This window comes from Centroberyx affinis, unplaced genomic scaffold, assembly GCF_046629955.1.
Source record: "Centroberyx affinis isolate AG114_WGS23_722 - 3 ecotype Tasmania unplaced genomic scaffold, CSIRO-AGI_Caff_v1 ptg000713l_1, whole genome shotgun sequence".
NCBI lineage: Eukaryota > Metazoa > Chordata > Actinopteri > Beryciformes > Berycidae > Centroberyx > Centroberyx affinis.
Window position 1 is genome coordinate 456,272 of NW_027279330.1, and position 26,128 is coordinate 482,399.

General features: G+C 42.3%; 1 protein-coding gene across 2 annotated transcripts in view; it reads left to right on the top strand.

Moving 5' to 3' along the window:
- dnmbp (dynamin binding protein) overlaps positions 1–26,128 on the top strand; it is a 56,937-nt gene that overhangs the window by 13,106 nt on the left and 17,703 nt on the right. Inside the window, exons 2-4 of one of the 2 annotated variants that reach the window (XM_071519535.1) lie at positions 4,399–4,553; positions 5,371–5,493; positions 8,657–10,966. In XM_071519535.1, coding sequence (XP_071375636.1) covers positions 4,409–4,553; positions 5,371–5,493; positions 8,657–10,966 — 2,578 coding nt within the window. In that variant the 5' untranslated portion in view covers positions 4,399–4,408. Of the gene's footprint in view, positions 1–4,398; positions 4,554–5,370; positions 5,494–8,656; positions 10,967–19,193; positions 21,153–26,128 lie in introns of those variants that run through there. The other variant, XM_071519536.1, reaches the window with a different exon arrangement.

The following is a 26,128-nucleotide window of genomic DNA, read 5'->3' on the forward strand; positions in this document are numbered from 1 at the left end:
CACAACTCTGCTGCCTCACTATCACTTGAAAACGAAACGTCTTTGCCAGCAGGGAGCTCATTTTGTCAACTGCCAGGGCGATGTGTAAAAGTCACCAGGGCAGGCATGTGGGCCACTGACACACTGACAGACCCAGAAATAACACTAAGAAGCTTGTCTGGCTTGATGTGGCTCGGAGGATTAGAGAGGTGCAGCAGACCTGTGATTGCATGAGAAGGAGTATTGGTTTTCTGTGTGTGGGTTCTTAGGTTAACTGTGGTGGTGGCAGCCTGGAGTGGATAAGATCCAAGAGCCAAGCAGTGGATAGGACTCTGTGTGTGCAATATAGCATTTGTACATCTATAAATCATTACCACATTCACTTTGAGACATTAGTATGATTTAGGGCTGCAACTAACGATTATTTTCATTGTCGATTAATCTGTCGATTATTTTCTCGATTAATCGATTAGTTGTTTGGTCTATAAAATGTCAGAAAATTGTGAAAAATGTCGATCAGTGTTTCCCAAAGCCCAAGACAACGTCCTCAAATGTCTTGTTTTGTCCACAACCCAAAGATATTCAGTTTACTGTCATAGAGGAGTAAAGAAACCAGAAAATATTCACATTTAAGAAGCTGGAATGAGAGAATTTTGACTTATTTTTCTTAAAAAATTACTCAAACCGATTAATTGATTATCAAAATAGTTGGCGATTAATTTAATAGTTGACAACTAATCGATTAATCGATTAATCGTTGCAGCTCTAGTATGATTGCTGTAAACAAATGAGACCATCACTGAAAAGATTGGAAGCCTCACACTGTGATTTACATTGTGTGCCACCGATTTTGCGGGAAATCTGCTGTATTGCTTTATGGCATACAGGGAGATTGCTTTACAGCACAAAACAGGAAGAGGACGCTGTTCTTCCAGCACAAACAGAGCTAAAACTTGTAAGAGTTTCTTACAATGGCACAAATGGTGGAACTAGTGACAGGCCAATGGAAAAATCACTTCCAACATGCTTATCCTCTTCAGCAAAGTGAAAGAGAAAATAAATGCACGTGGAACAATGCTGGCGGGTGGGGAGGACAAGTAGAAGCATCCTCTTTGTGACAGGCAGCAGTGGGGTTGATGGGAAATTTGCCAGGCATGATAAACATCGGTGTTTTTGTGTAAACCTTCCCTAAAATGTGTTTTTATCGGCTGGAATATCATAGTGGTTTCATTCTTACTGCGACTCAGGTTGTTTGAGTTGGAGTTAGATCATTATTATTGTCTGTTTCTTTGGAAACCAATCCTAAAAGATGAGTGATACATATTCGCCTGTCTTCCTGTCAGGACGTGTTGCCATTCAGATGGAGGCCCTGGGCTAGGCTGATTATAACTGGAAAACACGTGCCAATGTATCCTCCAGACAGCTATTGTTCATCTGCACTGAGGACAAGCAGACAGACGAATGTTGCTTCATGTTGTTTACACTGGTGCTTGTGCTCTATCCTTTGGATAAAGAACATTAAGACACTTTCTCCTTTATGTATAGGTGGTGTTAACTTTGCTTTTTACCAGTTTGGAAATGGTGAGTGTATGAGATAAACTGGAGTAAATGACACAGACCCACCCACTCTATTGAGCCACACAGGACCTTCACTCTGTGTGGTATAAATATTACTAATGGTTTCAAATTCTCAACCATCAAGCCCAGGTAGAATGCATAATGGTGATGTCAAGTCTTGCTGGTTAGAGGCAACATCTCTGTGCTGATGGAACCATTGTAATCCTCCTCTCCATCTACACACCTACACAGCACACTTTTCTATCCACTCATCATTACTGTCTCTGCCTCAAGGTCTAAAAAACACCTGCTTACTGAAATGAGTAATATCAGGCACTGAATAAAACCTGAGATCAGCTACAGTGGACAAAAATCCCTCGGTAACAGCTCAGCTCATACACACCTGGCTGTACATTTGTCTTTGTGCATGGCAAGACATAAACACCTCAAAGAACCATATAAGTCTATTTTTTAAAAGAGTGATGTTTTCAGGATTAATTAGGCTGTAAGTTTAAATGTTGTGTACATTCACAGTAAAAGACACTAGAGGCTGTGTTTCAGTTGATGTATAATATTCACACTGCCAAATTATTTAGATTGACTTCTATGGTTTTTCACCTTAAGTCATGTGAAAAAGGCTTCAAGACACACTTTCTTTTTAAATGGATTTCCTGGAATACTGGGGGAAGAGAGCTTGTACTTTCAGGATTAAAAATGGGTAAATTTTCAGGAAAATACTAATCCCTAGTCCTTAGCGTGTCAGTTAACCCCCTGTGGCTTGTTTTAACTAATGCCAAATACTTCCCAACTATCAAGTCCAATTGCAAATTCTAAAATGTGTCTAAATTTAACCTAAATTGTGTAAAAGTCCTGTAGATACAGTGTTTTCTTTTGCCTCTCGGTTAACGCCCCCTTTGGCTTGAATTAGTAAATGAAATGGGTTGGCTTGGGTTTCATTGTGGCTTTAACACTGTGGTGTTGAGTTCACAACCTACTACAATGAGCTGTGAGTAGTGACTGCTCTCATTAAGCAAAACCTTACTCCTTAACCCTCACCAAGAAAGCAAGCAATCAGCCAAGCACACACACACACTCTCACACACACACACACACACACACACACACACACACACACACACAGCGCTCTGTCTCTGGCTCTCTTGTGTCTGTGGTGGTCAGCTGTCCCCACCATCCACCTCGGAGAACCACATCCAGGAGAACCTGAGCCCTCTCTCTCCCCAGAGACGGTGGCACTGAGCTGGGCCACAGTCCTGTTCCTCTCCCCCCTGGGCTCCACCGGCCCGCTGAACAGAGGCCCCATTGACTCTGGCAAACTACAGCCCTCTTCTCTCATTTCCCGTCTCTTTCAGTTTGTCCATCCACACCTGTGGTTAGTCTGTCTCCAGATAATAATTCAGAAGAGACGCTGGTAAAATACTTTCTTTTTTTAAAGCTTTTTTGTGTTGTGTGTTTTTGGTTACCTTTTTGATAATGGAACAAATCAGCATTTGAACACAAATGTAATAATTATTTTGTGTGTCATTGTTGCTAAAAAATAATGAATGCAAATGTTTCCAAAAACATTTCCATTTCCACGTTTGATTTTTGATACATTCATACACATATTTTTCTTGCAAGCTTTTTCAGGGGGAAGCTGCAAATGTAAACACACACACGCACACACAGCTATACAGACTTTGGCCTTAATTATTTAATGAATCATCCAAATCTATCCACTTTGTGTGGGTCTTTCCTATCCCAAAACTCCCAACCAGAAGTCAGGGGTTTTCTGCTAGGATCTGTGAAGGCTAATGCCCATTTGAGATGAGCTATAGAGTTCAACATGATTGTTTCCCACTGTATTTCATTTGAGCCACCAACTGGCGAGGACAAAAAAGTACAAGCATAGATGATGGATTCCTTTCAAAATGAAATTGAGATCAGAAGCCTTTTGGATATTATTTATAAAGGTAGATTCATTTCAATGATGATAATTTATCTTTTATGTTTAGAGATTTAGTGTTTTTTTCCACTGCCCCCTTCCTACACTTTCACTAGAATACTACCATATAACTAGTAGATGAGGGAAAGAAGGGAGGACAGGATGAGTGAGGAAAACAGAAAGAACTTGACAGTTTTTGTGCTTCAGCATCATAGATGAGATGTCAGCTGATGATGACCTCATGCCAGTAGCTGCCCTGTAAAATGAGATATTATTCAGCATGTATTATAATATGCAATGAGTTGTATATTATGAGTCATCCTAGATCAAATGTGACTTTATTAGTATAAATGCTTGACCTGTGTGTGTTTATGTGATGGATAGTATACAGTGTTAAGCTTTGCCTCTGTTATATTCCTAACTTTAATCCTCATGAGAAAGAGACAGGAGAGCGCTAAGGAATGTCCTTCAACCTTCTTAAGTACAGCTTTCCGCCTCCTCTCTCTCTTCTCTCTCCTTTCTATTACTCCTCTCTCACACTCTCACTTCCCCTTGTGTTTGCTCTTTCTTTTCCATTCATGAAAGCTTGCTTTCTCTAATATGCAATTTGATTTGTGTGGCAAGGATTTGGCATAGAACAAGAATGCCTTGTTTAGGAAACTGTCTGAAACTCCTTTCCCTGTAGAAAAATAGCAGCCTCTTCAAATTTGGAAATTGCAGTATTGCGAGTTTAATATTTTGTTGATTATTTGTGCAGCCCTAATGATAAGATTCCAAAGTGTTTTCTATTCCTAATTGATTGCAATTTCTACATGAACTATCATTCTATCATTCACTGTGAACCTTTTCATCCATATTTAACATGAAGTAGAACAAAATGCATATTATATCTTAATCTCTCTGTCTCCCTCCCCCTACAGGATATGAGTGATGGAGGCGGGGTCGGTGGTGCGTGCGGTGTTTGAGTTTCTCCCCAGCGTCTCTGAGGAGCTGCCGCTCTTCACCGGCGATGTCATCGAGGTGCTCAGTGTGGTGGATGAGTTCTGGTTGCTTGGCAACAAGGATGGGGTCACAGGTGAGGTGTCACGAGAGGTCATTGTGAAATACTGTAGATCTGTATGGTTGTATATTTGAATTTAGCAGTGATACCAGTTCCACGTGGCTTGCCACAAATAGCTAAAACCTAATGGAAAAACTACATTTAGAAGTGTATAGGAGCTTATTGATTATAAATGAAGCCTTATGGGAAATTGTAGATGATTCATTGGTCTCTCATTTTGGCAATTCAATTCTCATGTGTGGGTAATTAATGCTGTTTTATCTAAATCAGCTTGAAAGTTTTCAGAACAGTGGTAGCCTGATTGATGCGATTTAGTTTTTAGAGGTGCACCGACGGTCAGTGCTTAACTTGATCAAATTAATAAACGCAGGCAGATGTTCCTGTAATTGTTATATAATCGGCCAATACTAGGTGCCATGAAGTACTTGGATCGGTATTGGTAGTGGTCCTGAAAAATCAGTAGACCTCTAATTGTACAAGAACATTGTAATTCCGCATTTGTAGAAGGTTATCAGAATGTGATAAGTGGAATATTATCAGCAGGTTATCAAGAGGTGGGAGATAACCCAAAACAAACATCAACTGCTGTCTAGCATCCAGAGCGAAAAAAAAGGCCCATAGATACTATAACCTTTAAATGTCTACAAACGGGCATAACTGAATAATGGACATAGTTGATTTGAGGGAGTTTCAACAGAGCAATAATGACAGTTGTTGTCTAGAGAACACTGTATTAAAGAGGAGGACAGCATCAGGCATGTGTGATACATGCATTGAATTGTATTAATTAACAATCAGTCATGAGTGTTCTTCCCCTATCTCCTATCTCCAGGCCAGTTTCCCAGCACCTTTGTGGAAGCGGTCACCATTCCCAGCACCAAGCCTGGAGACAGACTTTATGTGTGTATCAATGATTTCAACTCAGCAGAACCAGGGAACCTGTCCCTGAAGAGAGGTACACACACATGCATTCACACACGCACAATGTTGAGTTTTAAAAATCTACATATGTTAGCCGTATGGCCTTGGAACAGTCAAATCACTATTTATGTCCTAATACTAGAAATCAAATCCCCTAAGCCAGAGTTCAACAGGGACTTTTATTAAGAGCACACATAGGCTCTTAAATTGAATTCAGATTCTATGATAATCCCAATTCCCAAATAGCAATATTGCACGGGATACTGGATATCACATTAGACACATACACACACACTCACCAAAATGTTGTGTTTTAGGTAACTGAAATGGGTCGTGTTTTCCCACTTAGCCTAACGCTGCTTGTTTGAAGGATCTTAATGTCAGTGTACTCAGGTAAACCGGTTGTCTTGTGTTGTAGTGTAGTTGTGGTGTGTGGGACCTTGTAACATGATAGCTGCTGCCTTGTCTCCACTGGCCGGGGTTTAACTGTGCTGTGACCTGCTTTTACACCCTGGGCAGAGCTGGCCAAAACTGGCCAGACTCTGACTTAAAAGATGAATGGTTATTGACTCAAAATTTAATGTTTCTTGTATTAAAACATTTAAAATGGTGCAGCATTGGGTTTTAATAGTGGGTGGTGTTAAACAGATTCACAAAATAAGTAATTGGAAGAAGAATAACATCAAAAATATCAATTGTTAGTCATTCGTTTCACTGTTTTCTCAGTCGAGTGATCAAATTACATTTTGATTTGAGGTGCAGATCATGCATTTTTTAAATCCTGCTTTAGTTTTCTTTCCTGGCTAATCAATGGAGAGCATTGATCAGAGCAACTGGAGACAAGGCACATGTTTTTCTTGAATGATGGCAAATCCTTTATGGGGAATACCACTTTAAGAATCTGTATGTGGTATTTTTTTATGGTCTAAGACAGTCCAATCAATATTAGTGAACATGAACAACTGTAACCCAAAGCCAGAAACTATTTCACTAAGACTCAAACCTGTGATGTCATCATGATGTAAAGTCTGGAGCTGCTTTTAAGAAAATGTATTGGGAAATCATGTCAAGAAGACCCCCGAGCACCCAGAGATTCTCTGCGGATGAGTGTACACTTAATGCATTAGAACTGAAGAAAGAGAAGAAAAAGTCGAACATACTCTATGTGGGTTCACAAAATCAGTCTCCCATTCATTGTCGGGTTAGGGTTAGGGGTTAGAGATGATCACATCCCAGCTTTGCACCTGATTTTGAATTATTTTGTTTCTAGTTTGGGAAAGAGCCCCTCATGTTCACATTAATTGATTGAATAGGCCATAAGAATAACATGAATTCTTAAAGTGAGTGGTATTCTCCTTGAAAGAAAAATCCACTCCATAACAGAATTCAGTCATGTTATTTCTTATATATGTCTTTTTGGCAGCAACAGATTGATTAGTAATGTCATCAAGCATCAAAGATGTACAGTACATTTCTGAGCTGCTCCATTGAAAACCCAAATATACACACAGCACATGCAGCAAAGTGGTTAGTGCTGCTATCGGTCTTTCTCTATGCCTTTATGTCTTTATTAATTACTGCTTGTGGTATTTTTGGCACATTTTGGCTTTGAATACGGATGCACATTTTAAATTATTTTCCAAATTGACATTCACACATGTTAAATACATGCTTTAATAGGTCTCCTGTTAGCGGCTGCTTTCCATAACCATCCACTAGATGTCCCCAGCACCCAAACTGCGTCCACTCTCTTCAGCTGACGTGCTTTTGTTTCCTTTTCACATCCCTGAACTGTCTGACATGATCACAATAGTTCTTTTAGCCTTATGTTGCTATTTTGTCTGATTTCTTTATTCAACGACACTCTCAGGCATGCTACAGTGATGTTGTTTGCAGAGATCCTACACGTTGGTAAAAACCTTTACTGTTGTTGTGACTATTATTGCTGTTGTTATTAGTAGTAGTTTTAGTAGTAGCAGTAGTAGCAGTAGAGCTAGAAGTAGTAGTATTAAGAAGAACTGTTTTTGAATTGTACCTTACAAAGTGCTGTGAACAAAACATGTTAACAATTTGCTTTTGACTTGCTAATTTGATGTACAGTGCTGATTCTGTTAAGGTCCAAGGTACAGTACGAGACTATGAAGTATACCCTATACTACTATGCGTATACCATGCATTAACTACTACGTTTATTGAGCAGTATGTTTCATATTGTCACACAGCCCAGACAATATCACATTATTAATCAAGAACGTATTCACTGTGCTTTCATCAAACATATTTCATCTCTTTCTCTTTCAACACTTAATCTTCTTATTTTTGATTTAAACGGTGACTGAGATAAATTTACTAAATGTCACAATCTTCCAGAACGTTTTTGTACTGTCCTAGATAAATAACATTTTCCAGATCATGCCAAACGATGCTCATTGGCTGTCTGATTTGAAATGTTATTTCCAGTATGGTTTTCCATATTGGCTGCGCTCCAGTTTTGATCCCAGACACAATGGGAGGTGGAGCCACAGGTCTTTGGAATGTGACCCCTTGACTTCTGGCTGACCGGCCAACATTCCTCTAATCCCTGTTTCTCCAGAAAAGCTGACCCCTGTACAGTTATTGGGAATGCAATAAAAGGGCTAATCTTAAATTACTCAGACTTCTGGTTGGCATGAACAGAGGCTCATAAAGATGTCTCAGTACAATGGCCCATTTGTGCAGAATATTATCTTTTCAGACAAAAATGTTCAAAATAGCTTGTGCTCCATCCCAGTTCTTTTTGCCATAGTTGTTTGAATTAGAGAATCAGACGAATATTATAAAAAAAACCCAATATATAGTTTGTTTGAGCAATCAGCATGACAGGCTTGTGTCTACTCTCATTACCTTTATATCCTTTAACTTCACCTCTTGGCCTCTTGGCTCAGTTTCCACCCTGCGTTTCTCCAGTGCCAAGTCCCATTTATTTATTTTTTCTAGAATTATCATGACCGATTTATTTCAAATAAAAATATCTATAACACCTAAGAAGAAGGCGTTGCTAGATATAGAACTGGCTGAGGTTAGCATTTATAGCAATTGAAATTCCCTTTCTATTAGGCTTTTGACAAACACTAGCCATATCTTTTTTTCCTTTTTATATGATTGGTGTCAAAAGTAATAATATTCATTCTAATCCCCCTTATTCTGCGTCTCTCTAGGTGATGTGGTAGTTGGGGATTCAGGAGGTTCCATGGACCTGGGAGAAACCTGGCAACGTGGCTGTAATGCCTGGGGCGCCCGAGGTCTCCTTCCCACATCTTGTGTGAAGGAGCTGAACCTGTCAGGCCGCTCCAGGCAGCTGTCAGAGCGCTCGGCTCAGGCCCAGGCTCTGGAGCTCCCGCCTTACGCCCTGGGCCAGGCCCGGGCCCTAATGAACCTCCATGCACAGCTCAACGAGGAGCTGGACTTCCGCGAGGGGGACTTGATCATCATCACGGGACTGCCGGAGCCGGGCTGGTTCCAGGGGGAGCTGGACGGCCGCAGGGGGATGTTTCCTGAGGGGTTTGTGGAGCTCCTGGGCCCCCTCCGATCCCCACAGGAACCCGTGGACTGCCAGTATTTGAACTATGACCCTCAACCGCTGAGCTACGAGGACCCTTATGATGCAGGGGAGGGGATTGAGGAGGAGGGGGAAGAGGAAGGGGAGGTTTTTGTAGGGGAAGTAGAGGATCACAGAGAGGAAATGGTAGTAGAGGAGGAGGAGGAGGAGGAGGAGGAGGAGGAGGAGGAGGAGGGCGGTGTGTATGGAGTGGCACTGTATGAGTTCCGGGCCATGGAACCAGGTGAGTTGGACTTTGACGTGGGTGACCGTATCCATGTGATAAGCACTTTAGAAGATGGCTGGCTGGAGGGCGAGCTGAGAGGGCGACGTGGCGTCTTTCCTCATCGCTTTGTCAAAATGGAGGACGACGGGCACAAAGCAGAGGAAACAAATGTTGCCGAACCAGAAGGAGAGAAGGAGGAGGACAGCTGCATCTCAGAATACAGCTCAGATCAGCTGTGCCCCAGTGGGCCGGAGTATGATCCTGAGTGGAGAGCATATGAGGATCATACAGTGTGGGACCTGGACTACTTTGAGAGGGCTGAGGAGCGGAGGTGGCAAGAGGAGAACATGAGTGATAGCAACGGAGCCCAAACTCGGGACCGAGGGCAGAGGGAGGGGGGCGGCAGGCCAGACCCTCAGCCTCGTAGACCTGTCGCCCCAGCCCACCGGGGGCCCGAGAGACCCAGATCCATTCCTCCAGCAAGGCCCAGGCTCCCTCCCCGGCCTAGCCTGCCTGCACTTAGCCACAGGCACCATGTTAGCCCGTCCTCCGACACAGATAATGGTAATAGATCTAACTATGCTAATGCTAACACACGGTCCCTGCTAGCCAAACAAATTCATAGCCTAACTCTTCCTAGCACTCAGCCTGGCTGGTCTAAGGACAGCAGACACTACCAGAGGTCACCAGCCGATGGTGCCACCACCCATAGCAGAGGTGCCAGTCTTGGCAAGGCATTAATCAGCCTTGTCGAAGGCCACAAGCAGAAGAAGCTAATTCGCCATGCTAGTATCAATGATGCTGATATGATGACGGGCAGCGCAGAGAGACGGGCGCATTCCCAGCAGAGGGTGCGTGGATCTAATGGCATATTGCCCAGCTCCATCACCTTAGATGCCCTGGCAACCTCAGCCGGTGACTTGGAGTCCAAGCTAACCCAGCAGCTTTTTGAATTTGAGAAAAGCTTGACTGCTGAGCATGGTGGCACCAGTGTCAGCTCCGGTGTTTCCAAGGACATTTCCACTGCAGATGACCTCAGCCACCAATCCCGTGTCTCGCGCCACTTTTCCATCCTGGACTACAGCAGCGAAAGTGACATCATCCGAGGCTCCTCCCACTCTCCTGTGTCCCACCTCCTGCAGTCCTTGCCCTCTAACTCTGCCTCTTCCTCTTATTCACTGGAGAGGCGTAAGACCCTCCGCCCTCCTCCTCCTCGCCCCAGAATCCTTCGGCCGCCCGCACCACATACTTACAGACCGGCCCGCCCTGCTCCACGCCCTCCTCCTCCCTGCCCAAGACAAAGTTCTGCCCCTCCAACCAGCATCTCTCACTCCAACAGCCCCATCTTTTACACCCCCGATGAGCCAACCATAAACCAAATAGCAGAGGAAAGAGACGAGTTTGGTGACCTTGCAGAGCTCCAGGAGCAGGAAATCCAGCGCCAACTGGAAGCGGAGCAAGAGCTGGAGAAGGAGATGGAGTTGGAGAGGCAGAGAGAGAGGGAGCAGGAGGAGCAGTACCGGCTGTTGCTACGGCTGGAGGAGGTGGAGCGCGACATGGAAGCATATGCGCACACGGCAGAGGAGCTCAGGGCCATGCTGGAGGAGGAGGAGGAAGAGACGGCCCGCATGCAGGCCATGGAGAACCTGGAGTTCTGCAACTACACTCTGGAGACGCTGGCCCTGGAGCAGCAGCAGCTACAAGGTAAGGCTGTTGGGCAGTGGATCATTAGTTGGTTAGAGACTCTAGAGGTAACATCAACAAGATAAGACTGATGGGAGGCAGAGAGGAGGTTGGTTTTACTCATGGTGGTTTTGCAGAACCTAGGTGACAGGGTTTTAGCTTACAAACACCTCAAGGACTTTCTGTATCACTATAATAGAAATCAGCTACCTGGTGCAGTGGAGATGTGAGCAGACTTCTGGACTGAAACCTTGAGGCCAAAATCCATTCACACACACCTGTGACATGCATATGCTTATCAGAAGGTACAAATGACTAAATGCATATTATAGAGTTGACATTTTACATGCATTATAATTTTCAAACAGAGAAGTTGTAGCTTTTAATTTTTTTCCCAGAACATCAGACTGTGGGGATTAACATTGTCAACACAGATACAACTTTTGTAATGCAGTACAGTACGTAATACATTTATGAACAGTTCACTTGCTATGTGTGAAATTTGACAGTCTTAACATACAAATAGAGTTGGACTTAGACTCCCGATATTGAGAAATTGTCTGAGGAAAAAGCCTGTCCAAAAAGTGAGCAGGCAAGCAACAGCAAAGATCTCAGACCAGGTCCCCGCCCATGGTGATGGATCCAATAATGTTTTCCATTTCTATTTGCTTTCCATTTACAAGTCAGTTAGCTAGCAGAATGTGTGTTAGATGGAAACAATGAAAAACAGGAGATGAATCACATATCCTTTGGTTTTACTTGATGTCACAGCTCCCATCTGAGGCCTTGTTGCCTCCAGGTTACATCTAAGCATTCAGGTTAAAAATCCTACAATCTGCATTGAAGACGAAAAGTAATATAAAAGGAATCCAAAAATGAGACATCAGTGCTTGCCAGATGGTGGAATAAATCTCATTTTGGTCCTCGCTGTGACTGTCCAACTCTTTACTCTTTGACATAGTGTCTTGATCCTCTCTCTCTCTCTCTCTCTTTCTCACTTACACTCACACTCTCTCACACACACTCACACATGCACACATGCACAAGCTGTTTAAATTCCACTGTAAACTATGCAAACTAGACATCCGCATTTACTGTCCACAATGACCAGGAAGATACGTAGGCTACTTGGTTATTCAAATTAGGCATTGTCACAACTTTGTGTGTGTGTACAGGCATTCATGGTCCACTATAGATTTAATTTGCTTTTATCCAGCACATAACTACAATTTTGAAATTTTAAAATCACATGAAATGTGACATAAACAGCATGTTGCTGTACAGTGTAGATGGAATAAGGGGAAGTGGATTTGTCTTGGTTTTGTGAGTTACCATCTGTGTTAGTTTTGAGCTATTCATAGTTAAAAGATTTTCACATCCTATTTAACAAGACAGATATAACCATTAAAATTCTTACTACAACAAACATTTTTAAAAATCTAACCTCAGCTAACATCTGTTCTGAAGATCTTCATGATAAGATTATTTTTTTGTTTTTACCAAAGTCAAATGGAACCTCAGATTTCCAAGGTCGCACAGTACCAACATATAACAGCTACCGGCCATTGAATGCTGGGTTTGCAGCACACAGCATCAGACACACAGTATTTCTGTCACTAAAGAAAAGACTAATTCACCAGTCATACTCATCTTTCATGTTACTCTGGCTTTGAATAATAGGCCAACAGCGGCTTTGTCATTATTCATGCCACTGAATTCACAACTCCAAAAACAGGAGACGTTATTTAGGCAGGTTCATATTGCTGCTGTCTTGGATTTTAATTGAAAGTTTATATCATCATTTATGTGTTAGGTGATTTTCATGCCTTTGAAACCCATTGTATAATCTCAAAAATACATGGACATCAATGAGAAAATAAGCATTATTTTCTTGATTCCTGAAAAACATACTTTTTGCAGATGTGTGGTTTTCATCTGACAGCAGTAAAATACTAATAGTGTTTTGAATTCCAAGTTCTTAACATTTAATCTTGGCCTGAGCAAGGACCTGCAGTAGAACAATAGTTGCTGACTTGCAGTAAGACACCGTTCTCCCATGGCTTACTTTAAGTCTGCTGAACCTTTTAAAGACTATATTTTGTCAACAGAATTGAGTCACACAGTCAGATGCATTGGTGTCATGTGGATGGGCAGGTAGAAAGAGAGGACAAGAGGTATGCAAAACCAGTAATGGATAGGTCCTCTTGAAGGAAAATAGAAGCTGCAAACAACACACACACACACACACACACACACACACACACACACACACACACACACACACACACACACACACACACACACACACACACACACACACACACACACTCCCATACTTCCTAGGCATCTGCTATTGGCACAAGCTGTCAAGACTCCAAACTTTCATCTCATAAGCATGTTAGCTAATTTCATTGTCACCAATCTCTTCATTTAATTTATAAATCAAATTGATTCAGTAATAGTATATAACACCAGACATAATTGTTTTTTGCCTATAATATATTTCAAGTACAAATGAAACTTGGAAAAATAGTAGTGTGAAAAGGTCAAGACTTTGCCTCATTGCTGGACATGATGGATGTTGCCGTCGGCCAAAGCTAATTGGCTCTGATTTGTTATTGCCATCTCGTCCTATCTGGGTGCAGAGTGCTGTCTTTGGCAGCCCAACACTTTTTCACATAGGTATGAGGTACATTCCTGCACACAGTGAGAGGGTAAGCAATGCACATGGGCCTCTCTCTCTTTTTCCACTCCCTCTCTCTATCGATATTTCCTCCCTCCTTCACCTTCCTCAGAGTTTCCTCACTCTGTCTCTTTCTTCTTCCTATTCCTCCATCATCTGTTCATTCCCAAAACGAGCGAGAAAGAGGGAGAAAACATCAGCTGTGGTTTGGGGGGTTTGGGGGCAGTGTTGTGGAGGTGGACAGAACATGGCCCACTCTAGAGCGGGACCCAAAGTGTGGCTGTGGCGAGCTGTGACATGGCCCATGGCACGCCTCTCCACCTTGTTTGGACATGCTCAGCGGGCCAGGTCCAATCGCATGGCAGGTAGGCTTGAATTTTGTGGTGACACAAGGCTTCTGGGTTCAGTGGAGCTTCAGTAGACTAATCTGGTTATCTGTTGGGCCATTTGTCTGTATGACAAACAGACAAACACTGTGTTGTTAGCGTTTGTGTTGTGTTGACTGGGCATGCATGCTCTTTATCAGCATCGTTTTGCATCATACTTGATTGGAATTAGGAACATACACCATTGATGAAAGCTCGTTATTAAGAAAAGAAAGCTCTCCTTATTCCTTATTCCTCTTTCCTTCATTGGTTTTGTATCAATGATGCATCAGTGGCTGCTAATTTGATATTAGATCAGTTGCCCATATCCGTCTTTTTTTCTGTGCACTATGCTTGGAGACATGGGATATATCCTGGGATCTGTACATGTTGTAGCTAGATGGTGGATGCCCATGTGTCAGCTGATTGACTCTTATCTTTCACACACACACACACACACACACGCACACACTCTCTCTCTCTCTCTCTTTCTCTCTCAATCTCTCTATCCCTCTCTCTCTCACTCACACACACACACTCTCTCTTTCTCTCTCTCAATCTCTCTCCTCTCACTCACTCACTCACTCTCTCTCTCTCACTCACACACACACACACACACACACACACACACACACACACACACACATGCACACACACAAACAAACAAAATCTAATCATTGAAAAGCTTTTGGTCTAATCACTGCCATTCACAGCAACAACCTGACTACTTTGTCATGTAAATGTGTCTCTTTCTACACTTTGTTGATAAACACCAATCAGCCATTTTCACCTACAGTTGCAGTTTCATTTTATACTTACTTGAAGAAATGCTAATTGAATTATTTTTTTGTAAAGTTATCAGGTGTCTCAGTGAATAGCAATCAGAAACTGGTTTGGAATGTAGCTTTCAAAATGGTTACACCCGTTGTTTACCCGCTGTAATAGATTATTCAAAACTCAACTCAGTGATATAATATCAACTGATTATTTTTAGCTATGTTTGGTTATTCCAATTTAATAATTTTCCCCTAAAACATGTTTATCAGTAAACTAACAAGCAATACCTGCTGGTTATTATGTTTTTCCAGCAATTGTAACTAATTACATTACCATTTTTGTTGCAGTCAGATTACTCATCCTATTACATGTTATCAGTTACTCTCCACTGCTGGCAATGGCCAAATCCTTGATCTGTCAATGAAAGAGATAAGCTGGGAGGCAACAGGTTCCTGTGGCTACAGGTGCCCCAAGGATCATGAACCGCATAGTTTCCATTCACTCATCACAGCAGAGCAGGTACCAGGAATTCTTCTTTCTCAACAAGATAATGCAATCACATCTTCCATCTCTCCCTTTCCTTTGATATTTGCCACAGTGTTAGATGTGGAAATGCACTAAAATAGAGACTTGCTTTGTAACTGTTGAGATTCAACACCTGAAAGGGAAAAACATTCGAGCACACTCCCACTGCAAATTATTTGATGTGGTAATTATCAGTGCATTGGTGGGACACAATAGCTTGCTGTTGGTTACGTTAATGGCACCTTTTATTTTTCTTTATTAGTACTTCTCAGGACTTCTCAGCACATTCTCAGGATCATTCTTGTAAAAAGTGTTTGTCATCCTACTGCTGGTATGCACATGTGCACACACACACACATGTCACACACACACTCAGGAGTGAGTATTTTTCCTCTTAAGCAGGGTGTGTTCCTGAGTGTGAAGTTTGAAAGACAATGGCAGCTTATTGTTACAAGGCAGGGAGTAACTTCAACACTGAGCTCTGCCTGCGCTGCACTGTCCAGAGGCCAGTTCAAAGTCCTTAGGCCCACTTTATAGAGACAGAGGTCCAGTAGATGGAAATAAAAGCAGATGTGAAGAGAAGCAACAGAGTGTGACAGGACAAGCAAATTTTTCACACACAATCCGTCTGTCCCCATATTGGTTTGTGATTGATTCCCCCAGAAAGATTTTTGGTTTGGTCTTTAGTTCATTGGGTATCTTAATATTTGCTACAACAGGTATATGGTTGTAGTGGTTTGTTTTAAATTGAGTTACTTATAAAAGCCCTATGCAGTATTGAGTAATTTTCCTGTAATAATATTATTCCGTCTTGTCACCTCATTATTCATGTACAGTGTTTTTGTTTTTGCCGTTTTCGGCTTTATTGGACAGTAGAGACATTTTGACATTTGTCATTCAGCTGAGTTCAACCCTTCATTTCCCTTCTGTTTACGACTTTAGTTCTTCTCCTGTCAAAACTTTCAGGATCGTGACATAATATATTCCATGAAAAGAGTGCCAAGAAACAACAGAAAACAATGGAGTGAGTGAATTAAAGCGTGGTAGGGTGGGAGGATTGCAGTGTCATATTTTCTCTGATTATTCCCCAGTTGAGTTGAGTTGAGTTTTATTAAGACCTGCTACTGGGTTAGGGTAGGACTTCCAAGAGTCCTGAACATTAATACACAACAAGATAAAACACCAACAGACAATCAAGTAAATAGAAGAAAATAATAATGATAATAAGGTACACATAAAATAGATACAGCATTAGACTACACTTCTGACAAATAAGCACAATTTAAATAAAACAAAAACAAAACAACCACCATCAACATCATCAATTACACATACCCCAGTTAGGCTGTGATGTGTGTATGTGGCTGCATGAGAAAGTGTGTGCTAATAAGCGTCAGGGACAAGAATTACCAGTGTTCAATATATCTATTGATAAAGAAATTCAGGTTACAGGTTACAAAAGGTGACAAAAAATATCACCTTTTCATGTGTTTATGCTGTAGTTCTCTGTAGATCCAAATGGAATTACAAAACATATGCTGTATACTAGTTTTTTCCATAGACGTGGGGTAAGGACATTATGAATAATACAATACATTATTTTTAATTCTGGCGAGCCACACGTCTCACACACGTGTGTATGTGCATGTGAGCGTAACATGGTTAATAGTAGCCTGATCTATTTAGTACTGTTTCAGGATCTGTTTCTGTTTCAGGTTCAGGTTTCTCTCAGTCAGCCTAACAAACCAGTAGACTCCTGGGCTGCAGACAGTGTCAGCAATATGAGCCCATTGCTGGACATCGCACCGCTTTTTCTAGATGTGGTCAATGGCAATGGAGCCCTTGGCAGCATCATTTACGTTACCTAACACAGCCACAGAGAGGAATGTTGTATTTGACATTCCTAGAGTTGACAAACTCGCACACGGACACACACAGTTTCGGTCATGTCCTGCTACTGAAAGCTGAGATGTTGTACACCGATAATTAAACAAATTACGTAAGTAGGGAACAATGTGTGGACTAAGATTGCTATGCTCAGACTTGCATTGTGAAATACAGTATGTGTCTGCCCATAGTGTGTGAGTTTTGGCCTGTGCACTGCAAAAATGTCCTGTCAAAAAATGTCTTACACATTTTTTGAAACTAGTGAAAACATTTCTCCTTTTACAAAGCAGTTTCACTTTTATGTATTTTTTTTCTTTTCAAGATGTAACATCTTGAAACAAATCAGCCTTATTTCATTTTATTGTCATTTTAGACAATTTAGAAAATGTAGACAACTAGCTAGATTACTGGCAGATTTTTTTCATTTGTTTGTAGAAAACAAGATTAAGACTGAATGCAAGATAAAATAACTTAGTTATTTGTAGTGTGTGCTTAGAATCTAAATGCTTTTTCACACCAGTATCTTTGCTTGTGTCGGATTGATTGTTTTGTCCCGTTTCCTTTTCAGTGACCTTGATGGATTGTATTGTATCAGATAATACAAGCTACAATCTTCATTGATCCATGTGTCTAATCTCTCAATCATCTGTTCTTTTATACTTTTACAGTTTCTTTCCTGGTTTGGGATTGACTGTGTGTGTGTGTGTGTGTGTGTGTGTGTGTGTGTGTGTGTGTGTGTGTGTGTGTGTGTGTGTGTGTGTGTGTGTGTGTGTGTTTTTTTTGTGTCAATCAAGGAAGTGGATTTTCCTCAGAATTCAAATCCTGAAAAACCTTTGGCATTCAAAGGGCTTTCTTACACAACATTTTATAAAATCACTGGGAAGGAATGCTCTGTCATAAGGGAACAACAAATGTCAGTTTCTAATTACATTTTAACCTTACTGAATTGAAGTAAATTTGACACCAGTCTGGGTGTGTGTCTGTGTGTGTGTGTGTGTGCACTTGGGTCCTTTAAACCTGTCCCTTAGTGCTTGTCTCTTTCATGGAGAGTGAGGGGGGAGGGATATATTATACTCTAGCTTTATGAATAGGCCTGAGTTTTTTCTCACACTAAAAGATCGTGTCTCTTCTGAGAGTGGGGACGGTCCTCAACAATAGCTCATTGTACACACCAGCAGCTACTTTTCCAGCACTCTGTATGCGCTGGCCTAATCAGGCTGTGTGCTCCCAAAACTCTTTCTCTCTCCACACTCTTTCTCATTGGCCCTCTCCCTCTAAATATTTACTCTTGTCTATTTTTTACATATATCTTTCCCTCTCACTTGTTCTCTCACTCGTGCTCCTCTCCTCTCTCTGTTTTCCAACAAAATCACATGGATGTCTTCATGTGTAAATGCATTGCTCCACCCTGAAATGTAGGGCAAAGTCAAATTGCCAGGCTTAGTTTAGTTTCTTGCTCGGTTCCAGTTAACCCACAAATGACCATGTCCTTTTGTCCAATGATCAGTGAACAAAAATTATTGTGAAAATTTGATCGGTTATTAAACATAGAGAGGAATAAGTGACTGCAATGCATCAGTTACTTCAGCCAGTAAAATGAACAGTCAAACATAGCAGTGGTGCCCTCTGGAAAGGACAAAAAGAGAACAAAACAGGATACAGGGAAGGATGGAGGATTGTTGCATGGAAGTGGAAACTACTTGGTGCCAAGTCGCTTGCACCTCAAAGGCAGACTGTGAAGTTAGTCTCCTTCCTCTGTCAAAGAAAATCTCCAGGCAGCCTGTTTTCCTGCAAACAGAGGTACTAGCCAATTGAAACGCTGGGAGGGGCCGTCTGGCTAATCCTCCACTCATGTGACTCAACTGAATCATTAACCCAAGGAGGCCCCTCCTTCAATAACCCTTCTCCCCCCTCTTCTTCCATGATTTGCTGGGCTGGCTGCTGGGAGGGTGCGATTTAGTTACACAGAGCGCTGGGAGGCGCTTGGGTCAGGCAGTCCTGTTCAGGCAGTGGTGAAAGGAGAACAGAGCAAACAAGTGGGAGAGTTACAGAGAAAATGCCTGACAGGTGGAGTCTCCCACACCGCTTTGTTATGGAATGCAAGATTTTGGAGAGAGGGAATAAGCCACGCTGAACAAGAAACAGTATCAGCTCTGAGGAAGCTGATCTAGACATAGAAGCATGAAGGGCCAGGTGGTTTTTGGGAACCCAGCTATGTTTGGTGCAGTGGATTGGAACTATGGACCCGGTGCCCCGGTAAGGAGAGGAAAGAGCGTGGAGGAGCTAGGGGATGCTGGCTGGGCCAAGGAGACGGAGAGGATGGCTCGTCTGCAACAGCTACAGCAATTACACCAACTACAGCTTCAGCAGCAACACCAGCAGCAGCAACAGGTTGGATATCCTGGGTACAGAGTAGTTGCAGCCCAACCGCATGGACCAGTGATGGTGGCAGGTCCTGGTGACCAAGTTCCAGCTCCAGGCTGCCCTATGCCAGTACATGGTGGTCTGATGTCTGTTCAGAGTGGGCCAATGGTGGCTGTAGGTGGGCCAGTGCCGCCTCCAATGCATGTGCCAGCTCCATGGCCAGTACAATGGGAGAACCAAGCCCAAATTATACAGGGCAATGTCTGCCACCAACAAAACAACAGGGACATCTATTTCCACCCGGGTTCAGAGGATGGTCACCTGGAACTGAGGAGATCTGAATGGAAAGGCAAACATTGTTTCTACCAGGGCCCAGAGGACTACAGCCACCAAGAGTACAGTAGAGTGCCACAAGAAAAGGACAGCAATGACCCCAGAGGTCAAGAAAGGTACGATAAATTAGAGGGGGACAGAAAAAAAACAGACTATTGGGTTAGGGAAAAGGACCATAATTCTGACCGTTATGGTCAGAAGGGCCACAGAGACTTGGAAGAGTATGATCATAAGGACAAATACAACCACAGAGATCATTATGACCGGAAATACAATGAGCACTATGATCACAGGGATCAGCAATATTATGACAACAGGAAACAAAGTAAACATGATCTCAGAGAACATGACAACTACAACACCCGACATGAAGACTACTATGATCATAAAGACCACTATGCTCGCAGAGAGGATTGCTATGAACAGAGGGACAGAGACCACTACTATGACCGCAACGATAGGGACTATTATGACCGTAAAGAGAGGAATGACTGTAGAGAAAAAGACCGCTACCAGCGTAGAGAGGAGGACCACTACTATGATGAGCGAAGACCTAAGGACCATCATTATGACCAGCGCGTAGAGGATCGATATGACCGTAGAGAAAATATCCCTAAAGACAGGGACGCCTACGATCGAAGGAGTGAGGAAACTTACAGCCATAAACGAAGGGACCAGCGTGACTTTGGACTGGATGAGCATGGCAGCTATAAGGAAAAGGACCACTATTACAGATATAGGGATTCCTATGACGATGAGAAAGATGAGCATTACAACCAGAAAAGGAGGGATGACTGCAAAGCAAAGCAGCAATATGAGCGGAGGGCCGTAGACCATTATGACCACAAAGCAAAGGACCACTACAACCATGATAATGAAGACCGCTACAAACGCACAGAGGCTGACCACTATGAAGGCAGAGAACGGGGACGTTTCCAGCAGAAGCCCCGAGACAGATATAGGGATTTACGCTCGATATCCATAGATTCGGAATACCCCACTATAGGTCGCAAGACACACTGTGAGGAATGGGTTGAGGAACAGAATCAGAAGCTTGCACTCCGGGAAAGGCACTCTTATGAGGATCCCATTATATACAGCCACAATGAAGACCAGGAAAAGGGATATGAGTCGTGTTCCGGGAGTGCAGGTCCGAGACGCGGTCGCAAGCCCGTTTACGTGGGCTCACTAGATCGTAACAGTTTCTACAGGAAGACGGCTCCAAGCTCCCTGCGAAGGTCACCGTTTGCCACCAACAGGAAGCAAAACCAAGGTAAACATCAGGATATTGTCATGTGGGAGCAGGTACTGTATCTGAGCTGTGTTTGTGTGATCAATACTGAATCTGTTTTTTGGAGGGTTCACAGTAGTCCACAAGCCAACAATGATTAGATGACACCACATTTTAAAGGCTCAGATACAAGTCCACTTTACTAAGCAGGTCTTGTAAAACAAAAGTGGACACACTTAAGGTCATAGTTTGAAAGTGTTCATGTCATTCCCAAGCCCACTGGATAAAAAACAGAAGAAAGTCTATGACAGTCTTTGGTGTCTCGATCCATATTATTAGTGACCTTCAGAAGCACCCTGGGTGCTTCCAATCAATGCTGGGAGCCTCAAAGTGCTGAGTAGCCAGGCACTCCCTAGGAATGTGTGTGTCAGACAGAACCTGTGTGTGCGAGTGTGTTTGTGTGTGAGTCAGTATCACCTATTCTCACAGGAAGGTGTAGGAACCTGCAGAACAGGTTTTGTGGGTTCTTGGTTTTTGTTGTCTCTCTCTCCCTGTCCCTTTTCTATTTTCTTCCATACTCTGCATAGCTGGTGCTATGTAAACCATAACTTGCTTTTCAGTTCTTGCACATGACTGAAAGGTCATTTCACTGTCTTGCCACTCTCTTCAAAAGGGATACAGTTGAAAACGACCATAACAAAACAAGATATATGCCATTTGAAAAAAGTGGCATTTAAGTTTGTCATTTGAGCTGAGATGTTTAAGAACTCACCTTAACAAGTAGTAACATTCATGATGACTGAATGAGCTGCATTTTCTGAGCTGAGACTTTCTGGTATAAGTTTTTAAATACAAATATACATTTAGACCTAAATATTTAGAATCCCTTCATGTGCAAATTACCTACTCCTTCAGATAGTTAACTTGGGTTTGTTAATTTAACTGAAGTTTTGACTGTGATTGTGAGACATTTTGAAAATAGAGAGGGAAGATAAAGCAAAAATGTACTACTAACCCCTAAAATCTAGGAGTCATGTCATCACCTGTTAATATTGGGCAGTGTCCAAAACTCTGGACAGGGCACTCCCAGGAGTTCATGGAAATGGCTGTAGATGGGGTGTTTAGAGTTCATTTTTGTAAACTGATAAACAACCATAATCTGTAACTAGAAAATGAAAACAAAACAACACCACAAAGTAGGTGTGTGTGTGTGTGTGTGTGTGTGTGTGTGTGTGTTCTTCATGAGGGCCGGTAAGTGAGAGAGCACTCCTCTGGCTGAGTTCATTGTGTCTGAGAAGAAGCAGGTGGCGCCCCCATCCCCTCCCCCAGCCACACACACACACACACACACACATGCACACATGCACACATGCACATACGCACACACTGTCCACATTGGCCCCCACCACACTCCCATTTCGGGAGACCAAGTATTAATCCCTAGCGTCAGCATGGTGAGTGGGTGGCGGGGGTCTGTCTGGTGCCAGGCAGTGGCCGGCACTGCGCTGACTCCTTCACTGCAAGACTAGACTGATACTGTGTGTATGTGTGTGTGTGTGTGCATGTGCATGTGTGTTAGCGTATAGGGAGGCCTTGGGAGGCTTACTTGAAGGATGACGCCATTTTTCAAAACACACACACACATGCACGCTTACTTCTGCACCGTCTTGTCATCCTTTAATCTTGTTAAACTGTTTCAGCTTGGTCAGGATTTTGCACTGAGCAAAGCATTTGATTGCAGGGCTAAAAACATTAGACCACTCCGCTGCACTGCTTATTGGGTTTTCGCTGTGATTCAGTGACATTGAGGTGACTGTAAAGGCTTTTTGAGAGAGGCCTAAAGTCTGTACAACAAGCACTATTGTTCTCGGTAATCCAGCATAAGACCGCTCTCTGTGACTGAAAGATCTATAGAGCCTAATATACTGAGCATCTATTAGCCAGTGTTTCAGCTGGTGAGCATAATGCTCTCACAGTTCCAACTCTAGTTCTAGTGTGTATTATGCATTCATTGTGTGTGTGTGTGTGTTCCTAGTGGTCCTGATATTTGTTAACAAGCCGACTGTTATGGGTTTACACTCTGCAGATGTATCCAAAGAGGACAACACAACAAGTTTCTGTTTATGGTTGTGCTTTCACTTATTTATTTCTGATGCTGTACCTACATCTTTTGCTATATGTCTGAATGTCCTTGTGTGGGTATGTGTCATCATCCAACTATTGGTCCGGCAAAGTACGCCTTGTTGTCCTCAGTAATCCTTGGGCAGTCACTGCTATTGGAGGGCAGCGGGGAAGGAGGTTGAGTGGGGGAGTTTGGGGTTAAGACAGAAAATCTTTGGATAAGATGTCAAACCGTCTGACAACATCGCTGTAGAGGGGGCTCAGCCCACTGCCGGCAAGCAAAAAAGTCAGTTGGCAAGAGAGGATTTAACTTGCCAGTCAAATGTAGGTCAGAAACTCCCTGACAGAAATGTTGACATCTGCACAAGGCACCTCCAGTCACACGCACACACACTTAAGTGCGCCTGTATGCTTCACTTATTGGTTTATCCCAAGCCTTTCTTACAATTGCGTTGGCAACCAGAGCTGGGCAAAAACTAGCGGAATATCTTCTAAATGATATGTTCACCTTTTAGGCTTTTTAATTGTGTGATAAATAATGTGTGATAATCATGCACACCTCAACTAGGTCAAATAGTTGAAACTACGTTGAAATATTTTGCCAACTCTCTTGTTTCTCTATTAGATAGCATGTGATTTGATATTTGTTGAGTATTGAGTTCAGCAACAAGTCTTGTCTTAATGTTGTGATAAGAAGCTTATAGGTGCTTAATATGGAGTTTCTCCTGGTTAAATGTTGTTTTTTTTTGTCACAAACAGGAAGATTGGTGGTATTGGCACATCACTGCACTCCTTTCAAAAACACTACACGCTTCACTTAAGATTTAAATGAACAATGATGCCACTGCTACCTGCATAAGTAACAAGATTGATGTTATCTGTACTTTCTCAGATAACTAGAGGCGTGGGAAAAGACATATACTGATCTTTGACCAAGTGGATTTTCCCAATCCCATCAGGACTAGTTTGCTCACAGATCTAAAGCATAGATAAAGCAGTGTCAGAGCAGTATTTCCCCTAGACTTGTTGCAGTTTTAGTATTGGGACTGTTTTGTCATTCCCAGTATCAGTTTCTGTATCTATTGTGTTTTGAACTTGGGTCTAATTTGGATAGTTATATCCAGGCTAGATTATGATTTTTCATGGTCCTGGCTAGGCCATGGCTATGCACTAGCTATAAAAAACATTGAATTACTTTTGTCAGTCATTCATGTTGTGTGTGAGAAAAATTTCTCACAAGTCGGAGAGAAAGTGAAACACATCTCAGCTTGTCAAGGGACCCAAGGCAGAAGAAGCAAGCCTGATAATCAGGTGTCATTGTTTGCTGATCCACAGACTTGATATTACTTATCTGATGGTTCAGGAACAGACATTAGCCCTCAAATACCTTTTAAACAGTGTAGTAGTTGCACAGAACGAGTAAATCAGAGGGTTACAGTGTAACCATGTCACATCCCATCTTGGTCAGTGCTCTTGTGAGAGGATGTATATGTTTTATTGTGAGGAAAATTCGGAGATCATTTTGTCATCCAGACATATCTGTGTGTAGAGTGCTCAATACAGTAAAACTTAATTCTGTTAACTTTGATTTAGTATTGGGAAAAACTTGTATAGCCCTGAGGCAGACCTTTGTCCGTACTTGTGCTACACTACAGTTAGCAAAATATATGATGCTGCCAATCCAGTCACTCAAAGCCTCAAGGCAATTCATACTCACAAGTTGTACTGCAGGAACGACTTAGCATTTTCCCACACCAAGAAGCTAAAGACAGTTGCCCTGAGAGCGACAAGGTGGCATTAATATCGCATGAAAATTGAGAAAGCCTTAAAGATAATTCTCCCTAAACATTCAACTCTGTAAGTCCCTTCTTTGGATCCATGACTAAGTTTCAGTGATTTTTACTAGGTGGTTGCACCATTGTGCATCATCGAAGCAGCTGTGAGACCCAGCAGACCCATTGTCCTCTGCTTATCCAGCAACTTGAAGACAGTGTGGCTTTGGTTGAATAGGGCCTTCACTTAATGGTTTTGGTCCCTCTTAACGGTTCTCCATGCACATATGCAAAGCTGATGGTCTCTTGAACTAATCGGACATTCTTCATCATAGAAATTAGAAGGAATGGGACATTCCTAGCAAGGTGGAGATGCTTCATTAGCAGCCTAGTCTTTACAGTCTTGGTCTAATTTAGAATTCCAACCCCTAACCTCGTTGCATCTTAGGTATTCAACTTGTAAATGAGATCGTAGCTTTATCCAACTGACAACAACCAAAGCTATATCTCTTGGGTGTCAAGCAACGTACACAAAACACAGGATTAGGTAAGGAGGTAATCAAATTCTATATGCTACATGTATCAATAGATTGTTAAATCAATAGATTGGACCTGCTTCTACAATGACCCACTTGTGGTTTGGGTATAGGGCTGTGATTACCAGGAACACCCAACAACAGCACATAGAGTTTGCTGTGAGATTCTGCCAGGAGCTGGAATGTGACCTTATGGCCTTTGACCCTTGGGGATAAATAGGAGTGCATCTCACTGAGGAAGCTCCCCTTCCTCAGTATTTTAGAATGACCTTTTACCTGGTGCAACAGTTGGTGGGACAAATCTAGACAAAAGCGCATATAAGCGAGTATAGCCTAATGAAAGCCCCGCTGGAAAAATGCTCATCTTGCACCATACTTGATTTGATTACAGTGCTTTTGATGATTTGAAAAAGACACTATAAACTTGAGCAATCCTTAGTTTGGTTGTTTCTGTAGGGAAATTTATTTGGAGAAGTCAGATTGGTTAATTTGATGCTAAAGAAGTTTGCACAAACCAGTTCTCGAAAAAGCAAAGTAAACATGTACTGTAAAAGTGTTTTTTAGGACCCATAAGAGTCTTACACGTATT